This window comes from Propithecus coquereli, unplaced genomic scaffold, assembly GCF_000956105.1.
Source record: "Propithecus coquereli isolate 6110/MARCELLA unplaced genomic scaffold, Pcoq_1.0 Scaffold307, whole genome shotgun sequence".
NCBI lineage: Eukaryota > Metazoa > Chordata > Mammalia > Primates > Indriidae > Propithecus > Propithecus coquereli.
Genome location: NW_012148697.1, coordinates 599588 through 618598, shown reverse-complemented (window position 1 = coordinate 618598; position 19011 = coordinate 599588). Strand labels below are relative to the sequence as shown.

General features: G+C 49.9%; 1 protein-coding gene across 4 annotated transcripts in view; it reads right to left on the bottom strand.

Moving 5' to 3' along the window:
* Window positions 1-9190: 9190 nt before the first annotated feature.
* The window catches only part of PLEKHB2 (pleckstrin homology domain containing, family B (evectins) member 2), a 40234-nt gene continuing 30413 nt past the window's right edge, over window positions 9191-19011 (bottom strand). For 3 of the 4 annotated variants that reach the window (XM_012649934.1, XM_012649937.1, XM_012649938.1), the window contains 2 exons: window positions 15478-15586; window positions 11720-11973 (listed from right to left, as the gene is read on the bottom strand). In XM_012649934.1, coding sequence (XP_012505388.1) covers window positions 11837-11973; window positions 15478-15586 — 246 coding nt within the window. In that variant the 3' untranslated portion in view covers window positions 11720-11836. Of the gene's footprint in view, window positions 11974-15477; window positions 15587-19011 lie in introns of all 4 variants that reach the window. The other variant, XM_012649935.1, reaches the window with a different exon arrangement.

The following is a 19011-nucleotide window of genomic DNA, read 5'->3' as shown; positions in this document are numbered from 1 at the left end:
GCCGGCGTTCCTTCCCTGCCCCGCCGCGGGCGAGTCCGCCCTCCCTCTCTCCTGACAGGTCGACCTGCAGCTGCAGGGTGGATGTGACTGGGGCCCGGCTCCTAGGAGCTGGTTGTTTAAGACAATTTTATCACAGCGGCTGTTCTGGCCCAGGTACTCACTCCTCCGGGAAAAACCCTCTATAAAACCCGAGGCTCTCCCCTCCCACGGTCTGGACGCTTTTTCGCCTCCACCCATCTGCACCCAGATGCTCAAAATAAACAGCATTTTGCTACACACGAGGCTTCCTTTGTGTCTCCCTCAGCTGGGGACCTAACAAAGGGAAGCAAAATGAACCCAAAGCAAGCATAGAGAGAAGATAAGAGTGGCGATCGATACAATGGAAAATAGGAAAACAACTTTAAAAGCAAAGAAACAAAAAGCCAGTTCTTCTAAAAAAAAAAGCAATAAAATTAACAAATCTCTAGCAAAACAGACAAAAATGAAGACAGAAGACATGGAATACCCACGTCAGGAATGAAGCAGAGCAGGATGACTGCGGCTCCCACGGCCACCGAGCAGCTGACAAGGGAACATGAATAATTTTTCACTCATGAATTCAGCAACTTAGAAGAAATGGCCCAATTCCTCTAAAACCGCAAATGACCAAAACTCAGCCAAGATGAAATAGCTGATCTAAGCAGTCCTATAACCATTAAAAAAACTAACTTTTTTTTTTGAGACAGAGTCTCGCTCTGTTGCCCGGGCTAGAGTGCCGTGGCGTCATCTTAGCTCACAGCAACCTCAAACTCCCGGGCTCAAGCGATCCTCCTGCCTCAGCCTCCCGAGTAGCTGGGACTACAGGCATGCGCCACCATGCCCGGCTAATTTTTTCTACATATATTTTTAGTCATCCAGCTAATTTCTTTCTATTTTTTTAGTAGAGACGGGGTCTTGCTCTTGCTCAGGCTGGTCTCGAACTCCTGAGCTCAAGCGATCCACCTGCCTCGGCCTCCCAGAGTGCTAGGACTACAGGGAAACTGAACTATTAATACCTTAGTTTCCTGTTACTGGTGCAGCAAACTACCACAAATTTAGTGCCTTAAACCACGCAAGTTTATTCTCTTACAGCTGTAGAGGTCAGGAGTGTGAACGTGCCTTGCAGGGCTGAAATGGAGGTGCTGGCAGAGCTGCACCCCCACGCCCCAGGGGAGCATGCACTCCTCCTGGCCCAGCCACTTTCCTAGGCTCGGCCCCTCCCTCCACCTTCAAAGTGCGTCATCCAGCCTCTGCCCCTGTCCTCCCACCTGCTCCTGGTTGTCCCCTCTTGCCTCCCTCTCATAGGGTCCCTGAGATGACATCAGGCCCACCTGGATAGTCCAGACTCATCTTCCCATCTCAACGTCCTTGATTTCACAGCATCTGCAAAGTCCCTTTCACCGTACAAGGTCTCATACTCGCAGGTTCCAGGTTAGGGTGTGGGTCTCTTTGCAGGAAGCAACCAACACTGCTTTTATACTAATATTCACACGGCCATTTTTCCTGATTTTTCCATTCAGCTGTTACGATGTTTATGGTCTTTATCTACTTCCAACGGTTCTGAAATTGTTCTTTGTGCCATGATCTACTTCATTCCCACTGCTGGACACTTAAGATGCTTCCAGTCTTCAGCTAACTATGCATGACGAGCATGGTGTGCATGAGACTTTTTTGCCTTTGGCATTATCTTTTAGGCTGGATACCCAGAAGTACAAGGTCAAGGAGTAATACATTTTTAAGGATTTCAATACATGTTATTAATATCAAATTGCCCTCCAGAAAAATGGCACCCTGCACCTTCCCACAGCAGTGGGGAGGTGCCCACCACCCTGCACCCTCCAGACTGGCCCAGTTAGGTCTCTGGATTTACACTCCCTGAGCAGGGCAAGGCTGGACTGGCCAGAGAAGAGGCTTGTGCGGCACATTCAGGTGGGAGCTCCTGGGCCAGGGCAATCCAGGAGGGGAGTTGCTCAGAGGCTGTCTGTAGGGTCACTCACCTGTCACCCAGGAGCCCACAGGGCAGCCAAGAGCAAGTACATCAGGTGGCTAGTTGGAGGGCAGGGCTTGGCCGAGGCAGGAGCAGAAGGAGGTGGGGGCAGGGGTAGTGGCAACCAGGGGGCAGCAGGGCTCCTGGCCATGATGGAGGGGCGTTCCTAAGCACAGGTCCTAATAAGGGGATAGGACAGCTACTGGAGGAGAGGCCACAGTCAGAGGCCTGGCGGCTCGTGTTGGGCCCCACCAGTAACAAACAATAACAGCAGATGCTCCGAGCACGTCCTTGCCCCTGGCACTGTCCCAGGTGCTCTGCACACAATTATCCACAATCTCCCACGCGAGCTGATGCAGGCAGAGAAAGGCTGTAACCTGCCAAGGTCCTACAGCCAGGGAGCAGCCTGACAGCAAGCAGCCCAGCTCCAGGCACCGAGCTCCCACGTCTGGGCTCCAGGCCTCCCAGCAGGAGCGAAGCCGGTGCCCACCCGGAAGCAGACTCCCTCTGAAGGTCTGTGCATCCCAGAACTTGGCTTTTCTAGGCACACTCCTCCAGCAGGAAAATATTTGCCTTGACTTATTGGAGGCCCCAAGTCTTAATGATCTGGGGTTCCAACACCCCCCCCCCGCAGCAACATGGCTCAGACAGCCCCTGTGCCTCCCTGCCCTGTGCTCCTCAGCACCCACACAGAGCTGAGATCCGGGGACTTGCCAGGCTTATGTCCGTGTGTGCCTTGCAGGTTGTTCAAGGAGCAAAGATGCCGGGAGGGGTCCAGCAGGGAAGGAGCAGCCCAGGTGTGCTTTGCTCCTGATCCAGCGCCCGGCACGGGAGATCTGCTGGAGAAAGAGCTCTGCTTTCTGATTCACACACAGCTGCCAGACAAACACGTAGCACCGGGCCACGTCCAGGACCGGGCATGGAGCAGTCACTCAGAGAGCAATTGATGAAACAATGAAGGAATGGATGGATGGATGGATGGATGCCCTCAGACACTGAACAAAACAGTCCCCACGTTACTTCTGGTCACAGCTTCCACTGTGAAGCAAGGCCACGTTAAGTCAGGTCTTCCTTTCATGACTCAAGCAGGGCATGTGTCTTCCCTGCCTCCCCGGGGGCCATGCCCAAGAGGTCTCCAGCAGGCACAGGCCTGGCCACCGAGCAGAGATCCGGCCCCTCATCCACGGGCTGCGCGAGGTAAGGATGTGGACGCGCGTCAGACAGATCTTGGGAAAGCCTGGCTCCCACCCTCCCTGCCGTGTGGCCCCGGCTCCTGAGGGAGAACTCAGCTTGCAGGACACTCAGCACGGTGCCAGCGCAAGTGAGAAAGGCCAGCCGCCCTCCCCACTCCGAGCTCAGCCCCTGAAATCCCGCTGCCCAGCCCCATCCTAGGCCCACTGAAGGAGACCCTCAGGGGCGAGGCCCAGAGCATGGCGCTGCCACAACACCCAGGGAATTTGATCAACACTTTGGGGAAACTGAGGGAAACCGCAAGTGTAGCTCTTCTGTCTGCAGCTGGTCCCTCCTCCTTCCCCCAGCCCCCACTCCCCTAACCCCAGCCCCAGGGCTGCTCCAGGGGCCCCTCCAGGCTCAGGCATGGTGCCCACCTCTTGGGGCCAGTCTCCACCTCCAGCCCCTGGGGCTGGGGGCCTGAGGACCAGCGCGGCTCCCTGACCAGAGGCCTTTCCTGTTACCTGGCAGTGGGGCTCCTGCTGCCTTCGTGGTGTGTCTTCGGAAAACCAGCCAAGGCTTTAGCCCTGAGCGAGTCGAGGCCACTTCCTCACAGATGGCCTGTTTGCCACGAGTGACACGTTTTGGATCTTAATTAGATGTCACCTTCTAATCTGTGAACGTCCAACAGAGTGTTGTTAGTCAACTCCACCGCTGCTGTGCTGGGTGCCTGGGCTTAGTGACCTCCCCTGTAAACAGGGTCCCGCAGGCAGCCCTCAGAGTACCCGCCCTGCCACACGCTCTTCTGAGTGTGTCTTGTGCGTGTTAATTCCTTACCCCAACACCTTCGGGGGCAGATGCTGGTGTTGTCCCATTTTAAAGATGGGGTTGCTGAGGTTCAGGGAGGATGTGAGGAGGAGTGGAGGCAGCCAGGCCTTCTCTCTCTCCACAGCTCCCCTCTGCCTCCCTGGGCTGTGATGGGGCTTCTCTTACAGACCCTGTGTTGTGCCACGTGGCACGTGGGCACCATCGACAGCCAGGCCTGGGTGACTCATGCAGCTGACACAGGGCCGGACTTGACCTGGCAGCGGAGATGGTGATCTTAGTAACCACCCCGGACGCTGGCGGCCCGGGCGCAGGCCTGACGCTGTCGGTGCGGAGTGAACACTCGCGTACTCTGCACAAGCCCAGGTGTGCGGTGTCCCCGCAGAGCCTCCCGAGGGCAAGCTGTGCCCACCTGGATCCCTCGTGTTCCACGCTGGCCAGCGGCCGCCCGGCAAGGGGGTGCCAGTGAGGAGTGGAAGGAGCGCCACAGGCCCCACGCCCCGCGGGGCGCAGCCCGACCCCATCACTCAGGGCCAGTGCTGCCCCAAGCTCCCCAGGAGAGCCCAGGTCCCTGCCAGAGGACTCCAGGGAGGGAGAGCTCCCAAATGGGCACGGGGCGCTGTGTGCACGCCCTGCCGCCCCGCTCGTCCTCTCCATTTTCCACGAACCGTGTCAAAGTCACCGTCGCCCTCCACGTGGCACCTCCATTCCTGCCTCACCAGGCCCCCCACGCCCCACCCCATGCCCCTCACTACCCCGTGCCCCAGCCCTCTGCACGGGCGTCCGGCCAGTCCCTCCTGGACATCCATGACAAACCTCACCCTTCGCACCCCACAGTCCTGAGTCCCTGCCCCCACCCCCACCTTGGAGTCCCTCCAGCCAAGCCCAGAGCTCCGCCAGAAATGACTTCCCTCCCCCGACAGTGGACCCCAGCAACACACCTCACATGCTCCCCAGCTGGGCCCACGAAGTTGTCATCCCCACACCCGCAACCGCTTCTCCAGGTTCCCAGTCCCTACGACCCGCCGGCCTGGAGCCACTCCTGCCCAAGCCCGCCCAGGGGCTCCACATCTCCCAGCCCACCCTGCCTGTGGCCTCCACACCTGCTCCCTGCCTGGAGGCCCAGCGGCAGCCCCGGCAGCAGGCAGCGCTCTGCCAGCGCCCGCTGGGCGGGAGTTGCTGGGTTGCGCTGGCTGTGGGCCAGGGCCACAGGGGGACACACGGCGTGGCGGCTGGAGAAGCCTCACGGGGCAGAAGGAGGGAGATGGGCTCAGCTGGAGTTGTGGGAGAGGAGTTCGGCACGTCCCTCCCATATCCCATAACACGCTACAAGGCACTGTGGGTGCCCTGGTCCCCACCCTGTAGGACACTGCCATGTGCACCAATTTGGTGCCCAGATGACTCACCCTGGGCAGCCAGAAAGGGACAGGGAAACACGTCCCCCGACACAGGCTCGGGGGGACCTTCAGCAAGCCCCTTCTCCTCTCAGGACCTCATCCATCTGGTGCCCCTTCTGGCTCGGGAACGGTTCAGGGACCAGAAGCAGGTGCACAGCCCAAGCCCAAGCCCATGGAGCAGGAGCACAGGCACAAGGACGGGGACTCTGAACCTGGGCCCACACCCTGAGCCATGCACTGCTTCTGTGCTCAGTCCCCAGACTTGAACAAGCAGCGCTGAGAGACACCGCAGGGCCCAGGCCGCCTGGGAAGAGGTAGGACAGCTGGAACATTCCTGAGGCTGCTCTGACACCCAGTGGCAGCTCTCAGAACCAGCGCTGCACTGAGAAGCGCAGGGGAGTGGGAGGGCGTGTGGGGAGGGGCGGGTGTCCAGGAGGGAGGAGTCCATCACAGTCCAGTGGTTCTCAGAGTCGAACTGGCAGTGGGATCACCCGATTCAGGAGGGCTGGCCCTGCTGGGTGATCCGCATGTCTAGTAGGTTCCCAGGGGCTGCTGCTACTGCTCTGGGACAGAGCCATGAGTCTAAGAAAGGAGTGGAGGGACGGAGAGGTCTGTGCTCCTACCAGTGCCTACCTCATACAAGAGGTGACCACACTGTCCAGGTCCACAGCCAGAAGAGCAATGGAAATTTGAGTTCAATGCAGCCCCAAGTCCTCCCTAACTGTCCCTGCTGCACATCTGATTGGATCATGGCCTGCTTTGTCCCCACCAAGCAGGTGAGGCAGCTCCTGAGAATCGGGACTGAGCAGCCTCCACGGGTGCCCTGCCCAGCACACCTCGCTGAGGGGACTCAAGGTGCTCACCTGGCCTGTGACAGGTAAATAAAAGAACCAGGCAGGGCCTTCCTGGGGTGCTGCTCAGGAGCACCCCAGGTTTGCTGCCCATTGGGGTGACCCTATTTGAGGAAATGTCATCCTGGCTGAGCTGCCGGCTCTCCTGGGGCCCGGGGTAGGCACCTCTGACCTGACTCCCACTTCCCAGGCAGACACACAAGGAGAGCCACGCAAGCTGGTGCAGGGCACCTGGCCGTTCCCACCGGGTCTGGCAGCACAACAGAAGGGGAGGGAAGCTGTGCCTGTCCAGTGTCTGCTCTCAGCACTGCGCCGAGCTGGAGGAGGCCTGCCCAGCACTCAGGGCACGCCAGCCAGGTGGGAGGAGGGAGGGAGAGGAACGCTATGTCTGCAGGGCAGGGCAGTCAAGGCTGCAGAATCTCCTGAGGGCTGGTAAACAGGCAGACTCCCACCCACCCCCAACTTCCTCAGCACATTCAGTCCCAGGAATATGCATTTCTGAGCAGCTCCTGGGCACTGGAGCTTGGACTTCAGCGTTCCTGAGCCCTTGGCAAGGTGGGCGCCAAGTTGTGTCCCCCAAAGTAAAAGGTAACATGAGAGCAAGGCAGTAGGGTGGCCTCCTCCCTGCTGGGCCAGTCCCAGGCCCCAGAGGTCACAGAGCCAGCAAGCAAGCCACGCACGAGCGCAGGCCTATCCCGGTGCCTCAGAGCCCGCGCCTGAGGCACAGCCCTGTCCGTCGCCTGGCCTGCTGCCCTCTGAAGGCCGTCATCACGAACACTTACTTTCAGCATACAGCGGTGCCAAGCACAGTTAATAACAGATTTGTTCTGTAAAACTGGATTCAGTGAAAAGGCAGCACTTGAGGACCTAGACGGCCTAGAAGGCCACATGTGGCCTAAGGCTGCGGGTTCCCCACCCCTAGTAGGTTCTTCACATCTGTACTAACTCAGTTAATCCACATCACAATCCTTCAAGGTACTCTCTTCTTAGGCCTGTTGTAAAGAGGACGGAAAAGCAGACGAGCCATGCTGTCCCCAAAGTTACATGGCTGGTAAGTGCCCGGCAGTGAGTAAAGGCAGCCCCACGCTCTCTGTCCCTCCAGTGGGTGAGGCAACAGCAACAGGCAGACCTGAACAAGAGATAAAGGCTTTCCTGCGCCCAGTTGCTGAGATCTGGGCTGGCTCACCACAGCAGTCAGCCTCTGCCCTGCACTTCGGGGTCCCAGTGCGATCTGGAGATGCAGACTACACAAGAGCTCTGAGCTACCCGCCAGTTCTACACCACCTTGGAGAGCCCCCGTGCTGGGAGGAGTGACTTTTGTATATTCTAGCATCGTTGGCAATAGCAGAAGTCAAAGGGTATTGGATAAACTGTGGGACAATTAAAATGAATAAGTCCTTTATGAGCTGACAGAAATACTCAGGTACGGTAAGTGGGAAAAATAAGGCACAGGCCAACCCCCATCCGCATCGTCAGGGTACGACCTAAGGACCCAAGGGTGTCCCAGACCCCCACTAGCTCCTCCCTTTCCAACTACACAGCTGCGTGAGGCCATTTTTCCTTCCCATGCCCCAACCCAAACCCAAATCACGACAGATGAAATGCAGATACGGGAAGCCCGCTGTCTTCTACTAAGTCAGGCACTGGAGAAAACCTTCGAAATGTGAAAACAATGCCATGCCTGATTTTGTTTTGAAAAGTGTTTTTTATTAATTCTATTTTTTAAATGTCACTATATAATAGGTTTATCATTTTTTAAACTTTTTCAATTTTTCAAATTTTCCAATATGACAAATATTAAAAGATATAAATCACATTTAAAAAGCTCTTTTGGGAGGGCCTTGACCCCAAGACCAAAGTTTAGTCTCAAGACCAAAGTCGGGCACTTTGGTATATATGGTATACTTTTGTGTAAAAAAGGGAGAAAAATATGAATCTATGTTTATACCAGCTCATTATTAGGTACCAGCTTATTATGCATAAAGGAACTCATGAAGGATGAACAGACCAGTATCAGTAGAACTGGGCAGATAAGAGACATTTTACTGAATGTTTCCTTTTCTGTTGTTTAACTTTGGAGCTACATGTAACCTATTTACAAAGGTAAATTAGAGAACAAGCCAAGCCCCAGAGGCAGCCAGAGGCACAGGAAGGCCGGCCTTCAGCAGATGGACAGTCAGGCTGGGGAGCGTGTGTGGCCCGTACTCTCACCCCACATGCAGAAACAGCGGTAAAATATCAGAGGATTCTCCTTGAAAGAAACAAAACCATGAGACCCGGCTTCCTAGGGTGGGACTCCCCATCTGAAACTGTAATAGGCAAGCACACACTACCGCATAACTAGAGTCTGCAACATGTGAGAGGGAAAAACTAGCCCAGAGGAGACTGAGGTAATTCAGGAACCAAAGGAAATCTAAAATAATTTTTAAAAACAGAAACAAAAAACATAAAGTCACGTGTCCAAAGACACTAGAGAAGTTACTGGAAACACACCACCAAGGTGATCTGGTCAAGGAAAATACTGTCAGTTTTCTAACAGCTATCCTAACAGTGTGACTGCACGGACCACCCGTGTCTGTGGAAATCACTCTCTCACACGCACATGGCACAGGGAAAAAGCACGTTTTAACCTCAGATGGAGACGCAGGCTTCACCTGCTACGTGTGCGCTCCTGAGTAAATGAACTCCTGAGCCTCAGTCTCATCCAGAGTAACGTGGGTAGTAACGCCCTCAACGCAGTCACTGTGCGAGTTGAGTGAGTTGTTTTTTTCTGATGTGACAACACACTCCCTAGCACACTTGGCAGGTCCTCAATCAATGGCTTTCCTACGGTCCATGGCAGCAGAACAAGCTGATGGTGTGTTACTACAAAATAACGTTTAAAAGACAACAGAAGTCACAATGAAACATGCTTTAAGGTTAACGATCATTTAATGTATTGACATTTTCACTTATAAATGTACAATTTGCACATACAGGAGGGGAAAATAGGTTCTGTAGACACAACGTAACACTAGCAATGGGGAAGCAATTACAAACAAGATCATCTCTGGAAAGAGATTCCATGCCTTATGTCTACACAAACTGGGGAAGGAAAAAGAAAGATTACACAGGACCAACACTTGATGTGGACAATACACTTGGGCCTCAACTGCAGGACCTTCTTCTCGTGATCCAGATGGCGACCCTAGTCCTGGATGGCCTAGAACAAGGTCTAATCTTGTTTCTGAATGACAATCTGAGACATTAACCATAGGTCTCCCTCTTCTCTTTAGTCCCCAAAACTGTGAAGTCAACTCAAGGGATTAAAAGATCACATCAGCTCTGTGTACAACGTCAGTGGCCAACTTCTCCCAAGTACGGATCATTATTTAAAAATACACGTGGAAGTAACCGCTTACTCAGACATGAACAAGAAATGTCTTCCAACTCACGCACTTAACAAAGGACGGTGCTGAGAAACGGAGGCAATCGGAAGGTTGGCATCTATGGGAGCTGTGGCGAGGAAACGATCTGAGCCCACCCGCACCCCCAGTGTGCATGTCCCACCAGGCCCACGTCGCTGCTCACAGGGAACTTCCAGGCCCCACTGTGACTGCCTCCGTTACCGAGGCTGGCCCCACAGGGGACGGGGACGGGGACACACAGGCACCCAAGCTTCCATCCGTACCTCTCCTCTTCACCAGGAGAGCACAGGCAGACATCTGCTTCGAGTGCACGTTAACTACACATCCTTTGGTTCCCGTGACTCCCACCCGGTAACTCCAAGCTCAAAATTAACACTTGATGCAACATGAAAACTGCTAGTAGGTTGGAAGTAGAGCGTACAGCTTTGGCCACGGTTACAATCTGAACAAGCCATTCTCATTACACAGGATGTAAAATCCTCAAAACAGCACGTTAAACCACGGACACTGGTGTTGTCACACACTGCTTCTATCCGGGGATAACAGGTAAAAACATTCCTTCCAGGTGGAGACAGACACTCCCAAGTCAACAAGACCCCTACGACTGGAGAGAACACAGACCTGGGGTCACCACATAGTTCGTCTGGCATCCGGTTTCACATGGAGATCCGTGTGAGTGCTCAGAGACGGAGCCGACTGGGCAGTACAGCAAGAGAATCACGTAACCAGCCAGGCAAAACAAAGCAGAGTCGGTGCCACCTGGAGCGTATTTTGGGAAAAATGGGCCCACATGGAACATGAGGAGACACATTCACGGTGCTAAACTGCCCTTGCAAAAGTACACTGCTCACAGCATGCAGGACAGAAAACCGGAGTCTTTAGGAGCTTTGAAATGTGAAATGACAGAAATGTGAATACTTGAAATACATACTTCATAATTTTGGAATTTCCTAATACTGGAAATGAGAATATTCGACAGAAAGGCAAGACTATGGACTTTCCAGAGATACACACATCTTGGGGCTCAAAAGCGAATGCTCTAAGCTTCTCTATCACATGTGGGTCAGGAACAACACAGCTGGGGTCCCAGCCAAGCTGAGGGATGCTCTAAGCGAGTCCCTCATGTCCCTAGGGTCCCTGGGCCTCATTTCCCTACAACCTGAGTCTTCTTGCTATGGTTCGTCCCAGCCACAGGGCCACACTCTGGCACAGGACAGTCCTTCAGTGGGACAGAAGAGCATCCTCCACCTAGAAGTCCCAGAAGGCCTGGAATAGGAACATTCTCACCACGGCCCTCCCGCCATCTCCCTCACCATTCCTTTAACATCACTCTCTCACACGTAGAAAAATCGGCTATGAGTAGTAGCCTTAGGCAGCGGGGAAAAAACCCAAAACAGACCTAAAACCACGTCTCTGAATAAAGCAAATCTACCTCCACACACTTGTTTGTTATTGTTCTGCCTTCTTCAAGTTTTAAAGGATAAAGCCCTAAAACTTTGAGGCACAAATCAATTCCTAACTTGGGATGCTTTCCAATTATCGCTACCAAAAACATACAAAAATAACACAAGAATAAGCGCTAGGGTTAGGTAGGTTTCTGAAGCATCCTTTCCCTGAGGGGCTATCCCCTCCCTGTCAGCCTGAGCGTCAGCCTTGCTGGGGCCTGCAGAGCCCAGAGGGTGGGTCTGGGGCTCTCACATCATTGCCTCAGGAAGCTGCCGGGAGCTAACCAGCCCACCGCTCCTAAGGTGACATGCAGCCAGTTCTGGCCTGAGGTTTGAAGGTCTGAAGTTAAATGAAAAGCTGTTTTTCTTGCCACGATCACTCATTTACCCACGAATCACTAGATTACTGGCACAACACAAACATAAATTATCCCTTAAGCACTACAAGCTAAAAAGAAAATGCCTCTCAAAACAGGTATGTTCAAATAAGATATTCCAAGAGTTCCATTAGGAAAGTCTTAGAATGAGCTAATGCCCCCAAAGAGTCATGTTTTAGCTAAACGGTGTAGTCCTCCTCTGTGATACTTACATGGACTAGTTACAATTATGACGTCACTACTTTCAAAAGAACTATTAAAACTATTATTAGAAACATTTGCCACGAACAGAAATGCCCTGCAGATCGTACTATTATTGCACACAGGGTATCGCTATGCACATCAAGATCTCGGGGCCTCTAGAAGACCCAGAACAGAGACCCGAGGGCCATGCCCGTGGCTGCTCCGGCCAGCATGCCCAGCGCCAAATCACTGTCGCTGTCTCGGTACCGCTCACGAATGATGACTTGGTTGGTAGGCTGCTGTCCATAAAGTCCTAAAAAAGAAAGAAAAAAACAGACCTCTGAGGAGAGTTTGTGAAGTCCAACATTCACACACAAAAACAGTCACTCAGCTGTGCGAATCGTGTTGATCACAACAGAGCTGTCTACCGTTCGCCGGTGTGTGGGGGGTGCGGTGAGCTTGCCCTCGCCCTCCTCCACCACAGGTACAGTACGTGGCCTGCATCCCTGAGACCGCACTGGGAGAAAAATCAAGATCCTCAGCTGGCCAAGGGCCGAAGTCCCTAAGGCGGCAAAAAGCAGAAGCCTGACGAAGCTGCACACCCGCTGTGACGGCAGACAGATGGGGGCACGGGAGATACACGGTGTGCAGACAACGGGAGCCAAGAACGCCCACCGAAAGCCCACAGAACAAAAGCCCACTTAAAAGCAAATTAGCTTCTTGGTGTTCATACAAACCAATTTTTAAATTAAACTTAAATCTGCTAATATAACTTGCTCTTCATTTTCAATCACATGTTTTCACAGGGAAAAAAATAAATATTTATGTTAGAGGTGAGAACTTCTAAAAGAGCAAACTTCAAACAAATTTAATATTTAATTTGCATGATTCAAATTTACAACTGGAAATGTTCTCTATGCTTCATAGCTATATTGCCCCGTAGCTAATGGGCTTGCAAATCTCTCACGTATCGCCAGGGTTAACTTTCCCTCTTGATCCCCTATTCCTTTAATGGTGCAACCATAGGAGAGCTAGCAACTGATCCATTAATAATATGCGCATGCAGTGGAAGCACAGCGGTGAAACCAGCAGTGGCACAGAGGCTACGCTCCCAGTGCTTACCACTCTAAGCACTCACAGCATCACATGCATGTACACACTGACTCACTGAGTACATTCTTATCCCCATTCTGCAGATGGGCAAACTGAGGCATACAGAGGCTAAGGGCAAGAAGGGCACCCAAACCAAGGCACTCTGGCTACAATCTACACTCATACCCACTAATACGCAAACACAATAGAGGATGACGGGAGACAGAAAAAATCAAAGGCACAGAGTAGCAGAATGAAACCATCATTAATCTAGGGGCAGGTCAGGTACAGTAACAGCAATGGAAGTAAATGACTTTCGATGCAATGTTTAAATTTCAAAACTAGTGAATTGTGGCATTCACTTTCACAACCTCGAAATTTAAAAATGTTCAGTTATGCAACTCCAACAGTGGAACTTGTAAGCTGACCTAAGGAAAAGATCCCCTAGAAAATCTAAACTCTGGGTTCCCTGCGTAGGTCACGCTGCGGTCCCCTCACTGCAGGACCAGGGACCACTCTCTTGTGGCTCCTGCTGACTTACCTCCGCCCCTACCGTGAGCTAAATCCTCACCGAAGCAGGTGTGGGCACTTCTCAGTCATACTCAATTGAACTGAGTGTCACATATACATGGTCGAAATGTGAATGAGAAAAAGGCAGATACTGTTCCTATGACAACTAAGTTAGAGACTTCATACAGGAAAGACTAAATAAAGGAAGGTCACTTTTACAAATTACCATCGAGTCACGGAATTGAGAACACTACAAAGACGGGGGAAAGAGATGCTGTCACCACAAAACCTGGAAGTCTGCTGTGGACTTGCCCCTGGACGCTGCAGTGCAATCATGGATCAGGAGGACGGTCTCCAGAAGACAAAAATGGAAGACTGCAAGGAAAGGGGCCAACTCAAAGCGAAGACCTCAACCCCACAGCAAAAGACAGCTGACCGGATGTCCATTCACAAGGCTAAATTAAAGCAGGACACTTACAGGCGTACACAGCACTCTCTGTACTTTTCCAACTGGCTGACCGACCACTGGTCCTAGTCACACTAAACAGAAGGACTTTGTGCGTAACTAGGAGGGCGCCTATGGAAGAGCTACAGGCAGTGGGACCCCAGCAGGCAGGACAGCCTGGAGGTGGCAAAGCACCAGACATGAGCACCCATCTGGTGGTCGGTACAACACTGCTGTGGCACGACCACAAACCCACTCAGCCCTCACGGCAAGTAGGTGTGGGGGCTGCCTGGTCACCACACTGAGGCGGGATGACCACCAGCTCGGCCCTTCCAAAGCACGTGTATCTGCTGGTTGGCCACAACCCCTACTGACTCAGCCCCTTAGGCAGCAAGCATAAGAAGTGCTGCCCTTGAGACTGTGATTTCTACTCGATTAAGGAGAGTCAAGGCTAAGGATGTAATCTGATTTCCATAAATCCCCTGCACAACTACTTCTGCAATACTTCTGCTCTTCTATACAGTAAAAAGCAGCAGTGATCTCCCCATTCTGTGGACAGGAAACTAAATAAGAGGCTGGCTCTCATGTGGGAAGGCTGGGGCTTAAAAACCCACCACCACCATTGGGACCTCAACAGATAAACGGGCAAAGAAAAATAATTCACACAAGGGGAAATATAATTAGTGAACAACTACAAAGACAATCTTTATCCTTGCCAGCCATCCTAAAAATGTAAACTAAAGCAGCTCGATGATGCCACTTGAAACCCACTGAAGCTATCAAAGCTTTTAGAACATCACAATAGGCAATCTTTATGGGACTACAGAGAAAACTATATATCACCAACTGCTGATGGCATTGTATATTGGTACAGTATTCTGGGAATTAACTTGGTAAAATGCTATCAAGACATATCATACTATTAACAGATGAAGTGACATAAAGTCTGGGATTTCCCTCAAAATAATGCAGAGATCTTTAATGGTTTTTGATGGTATCAAAAGAAAGTCTATGCCTTTGACATATCCATTTAACAGAGACACTCCTTGACTTACAATGGGGTTATGTCCTGATAAACCCACGTAAGTTGAAAATGCATTCAATACACCAAACTTACCAAATATTATAGCTTAACATAGCCTACCTTAAATGCACTCAGACCACTGACGTTAGCCTATAGTTGGACGAAATCAACTAACACAAACCCTGTTTTATAATAAAGTGTTGAATATCTCAAGTAATTTACTGAATACTGTACTGAGAGTGAAAAACAGAATGGTTATACGGGTGCTGGAAGTATAGTTTCTACAGAACGTATATTGCTTTCACACCACCTTAAAGTCAAAAAATCATTAAGCTGAATGATCCTAAGTTGGAAACAGTCCATATACAGAAACATATTCTAATACATATTTAAGAGAAATAAAAAAGATATGATTAAAGATATTCACAGCAGTATCATAACAAAAAAAGAAAAACGGGAAAAGAAAAAAACAAACAGCCGATGCTGGAAGGTTCAATACCTTACCCAATATGATAATATACAATCACTAAAAACACTTACAAAGTTCTAAAAATCAAGCCTACTCTAGCTTTGTAAAAACAAAAGGCTTATATATCTTTTTCTTTTTAAAAATAGTAATAGAATGATTTGTGGTCTATTATCAGAAAACTTAGCTCACTTAAACTGAAAAATAAAAATTCTTACAGGCCTCACTGGTCTACCCAGTAAATGAAGAGCAAAGAGGAAGGGAAGGCTGGCGCGGTTACCTGCATAGGGGTACTGGTAGGGCACAGCAAACGCCTGCCCATTCGCGGCATACACAACTTGAGTTCCTGCTGGGTACGCACCACCGTATGGACCATAGCCATATGCCTGCTGAAAAGAAATAGGCCCATTAGAAAGACAATATTGAAACCCTTGACAGTGTATTAAAATTGGGTCTCCAGACTGTAATTGGTAACATTTAATGGTCAATAATAAAAAAAAAAGCACGACAGTGTGGTTATGTCCTTCTTTAAGGTTAAACAAATACTTACAACTGGAGTCCACCTTCAGGCTGTAAAATGAAGAAGGCAGAAAAATACAAGAAAAAACTGGACTTACAAGAGATTTGGATTTCAATTCAGTTGTTACGTTACCTTGACCTTCAGTGAGTCACCCACCTAGCTACTCTGGGCCCTGTTTTGCTCATCTGTAAAATGATCAGGTTGGACCAGGTGATAAGAAGATTCATCCAAAACCAGTATTCTCCAGGTGAAGGCAGCCAGAAGCAGAATCCTCCCAGCCCAATTTCAGCAATTCCAGGCAGCAAACAGAAGATGAGGATGCCTGAGGTCTGGTACTAGGCAGGTGACTGACAGCTTTCTGGCCATATAACCTATGAAAGGGCACTGCCAGAAGTGGGCAGTGGGCAGCAGACACACCTCCACTGCCTGAGCCAATGACTACACGTGCTGAGAAATACTCAGACACAGTCTGGCTGCCGTATGTGCTCACAGGTGAGAGGGAGCAGACAAACGTACAGATGACTACAACTGATGTCGTGCATGACAAGCGCTCTGATACGGAGAGAAAAGGGAGCTGCGGCTCAGCAAATATGTGTGTGCATCTAAACCTGGCATCTTACAAACACAGGAGACAAGACTCTTGCTTTTGGAAGATGGAGGAGACACTCTTTCCCCCATTCCTCCTGCTAAGTACAACTAAAATCCCTGGACGTTATATACAAAACAGACACAAGGAGACTGGATGGTGGAGAGGAGGCAGACTGGCCAGGAACTTTAGGACCCAAGAGAAGATGCACAGTTTAGTCCCTGGGATTCCTTTTTCCTTCATACATCCCAGACTAGGTAACGAAGAAGTTGGCAACCTGAAAATGCCAATAAATATACACTAAAAAGGCCTTAGAAGAGCCTGTTCTCCCTACCAAAGAATCTAAGAAGGAACGGGGCAACCTAGCCACAAAGAACATCTTTATATAACGACCACTCGATTCCAGGCAAACAACACAGAAAAACCTGCAGCCCCACCCAAACTCCCACCAAGCAAAGGCCAAGTGTGAAAAGCCTGAACTTCCTGCCCAGCAAGCAGTAACAAGGCACCCTTGCAGAGCTGTCAGAGAAGGCTGAGGGGAAGCTGAGAATTCACCCCTGCCAGATGGAAACAAGACAGCCCCACCTCACCCCCTGGTGTCAGTGGAGACCATGTGAGGAGCCAGAACCCCCACCTCTGACCAACAAAAGTAAGGTACCCCTTCCCATCCCGCTGGAATGACATCAGCAGAGGCCTGGAGGGTGAGGACTTTCAGGACCACTCGGTGGCAACCGTGGCATCAGTACAGGCTATTTGGGGAGCAGTAAGAAGGAGCCCTTCCCCTTCCCAGACAGGGTGGTCTCAGCGAGACCTAGTAAGAGCCTAAACTCCCAAACGCCCCTCCCCCCACAGCAAGCCCTGGGTATCAGCCGAGGCCCAGAGGAGAGCCTGGACTTCCACCTCCCCCTGGCAATGATAAAGCAGCTCCCCGAGAGGAGGTCTGCTAAAACACAAGATTAAATAAGATTCAGAGTCTCATACTACTTAAAATGTCCAGATTTTACCACATGTCCTCACTAGTAAGTGGGAGCTGAACAACGGGTACACATGGTCACAAGGTGTGTGAAGGACGCGGGAAACTAAGAAGGGGGAGGCAGGGCGGGAAGGGAGTGGAGATAAAAACTCACACATCAGGTACAATGCACACTGTTCTGGTGACAGGCACACTAAAAGCCCTGACTTCAGCCTTCAGCCATGTAACAAGAACACTTGTACCCCCTAATATTTTGAAATAAAGATTATTAATATATAAATAAGAAATAAAAAGTCCAGGTTTTGATCAAAAACCATTCATCGTACCAAGAACCAGAAGATCTCAATTGAATGAGAAAAGACAACAAAAAACACCAACACCAAGATGAAAAAGATGTTAGAATTAATCTAGAAAGGGTTTTAAAACAGCTATCATAAAAACATTTCAATGATCAATTATGAAGACACTTGAAATAAATGAAAAAATAGAAAATATCCACCATAAAAACAGAAAATCTCAGTAAAAAATATATAGTTATATATTTAAATTTTTATATATCAAGATACAAAAAATAAAAATTTTAGAACTAAAAAAATACAATATAAATAATTCAATGAATGGGCTTAACAGAATGGAGATGACAAAGGAAAGAATCAGTAAACATGAACAGAGAGTAGAAACTGCCCAATTAGAACATAACAAACAGAAAACAGAAGCAAAACAATGAAGTGTCTCTGGAACACGTGGGACTAACGGCGAACCTTACATTCGTGTCATCAGAGTCCCAGCAGGAGAGTAGAAAGAGGATGGGGCTAAAAGAAATTCACAAAATAATGGATTAAAATTTCCCAAATTCAGCAAAATACTTAAGCCTATATATTCAAGCTGAATGAATGCCAAACAGGATAAACCCAAAGAAATACACACCAATACACAGATGTTAGCCAAACTTTTGAAAACTAAAGACAAAGTAACCACGGAACAAGCAGAAGGAAGGAAATAAAGACAAAAACAGAATCAATGAAACTGATAGAAAAATTGAGTAAAAGGAAAAGCTGATTCTTTGAAAAGATTAATAAAAACTGACAAACCTCTAGCAAGCTGTTAAAAAAAAAAAGACAACACAAATTGCCAGTATCAAGAATGAATGCAATGAGGATAGATTTCTATAGACTCTAGAGACATCACAAGGATAAGAAAACTATGAAAAACTCCACATACATAAATTAGACAACTTATGTATAAAGGATCAATTCCTCTAAAGTACAAATTACTACAACCTACTCAATACGAAATAGAGAACTTGAATAATCCTGAAACTACTAAGAAAACTGAAGTTGTGGCAGGCACAGAGGACAGGCCGTTTGAGGACACAGTGAGGAGACTGCATGTAAGCCACGGAGAAAGGCCTCTAAGAAACCAATACTGCAGGCACCTTGGATCTTGAACGTCCAGCCTCTAGAACTATGAGAAAATGTGTGTCTGTTGTGTAAGCACAAAAAAAAAGAGAGAGTGAGAAAGAGAAAGAAAGAAAAGGAGAAAGGAAAAGGGGGAAGGGAAAGGGAAAGGGGGAAAGGGAAAGGAAAGGGAAAGGAAAAGGAAAGGGAAAGGAAAGGGAAAGGGGGAAAGGGAAGGGAAAGGGAAAGGGAAAGGGAAAGGGAAGGGGAAGGGGAAAGGGAAAGGGAAGGGAAAGGGAAGGGAAAGGAAAGGAAAGGGAAAGGGAAAGGGAAGGGGA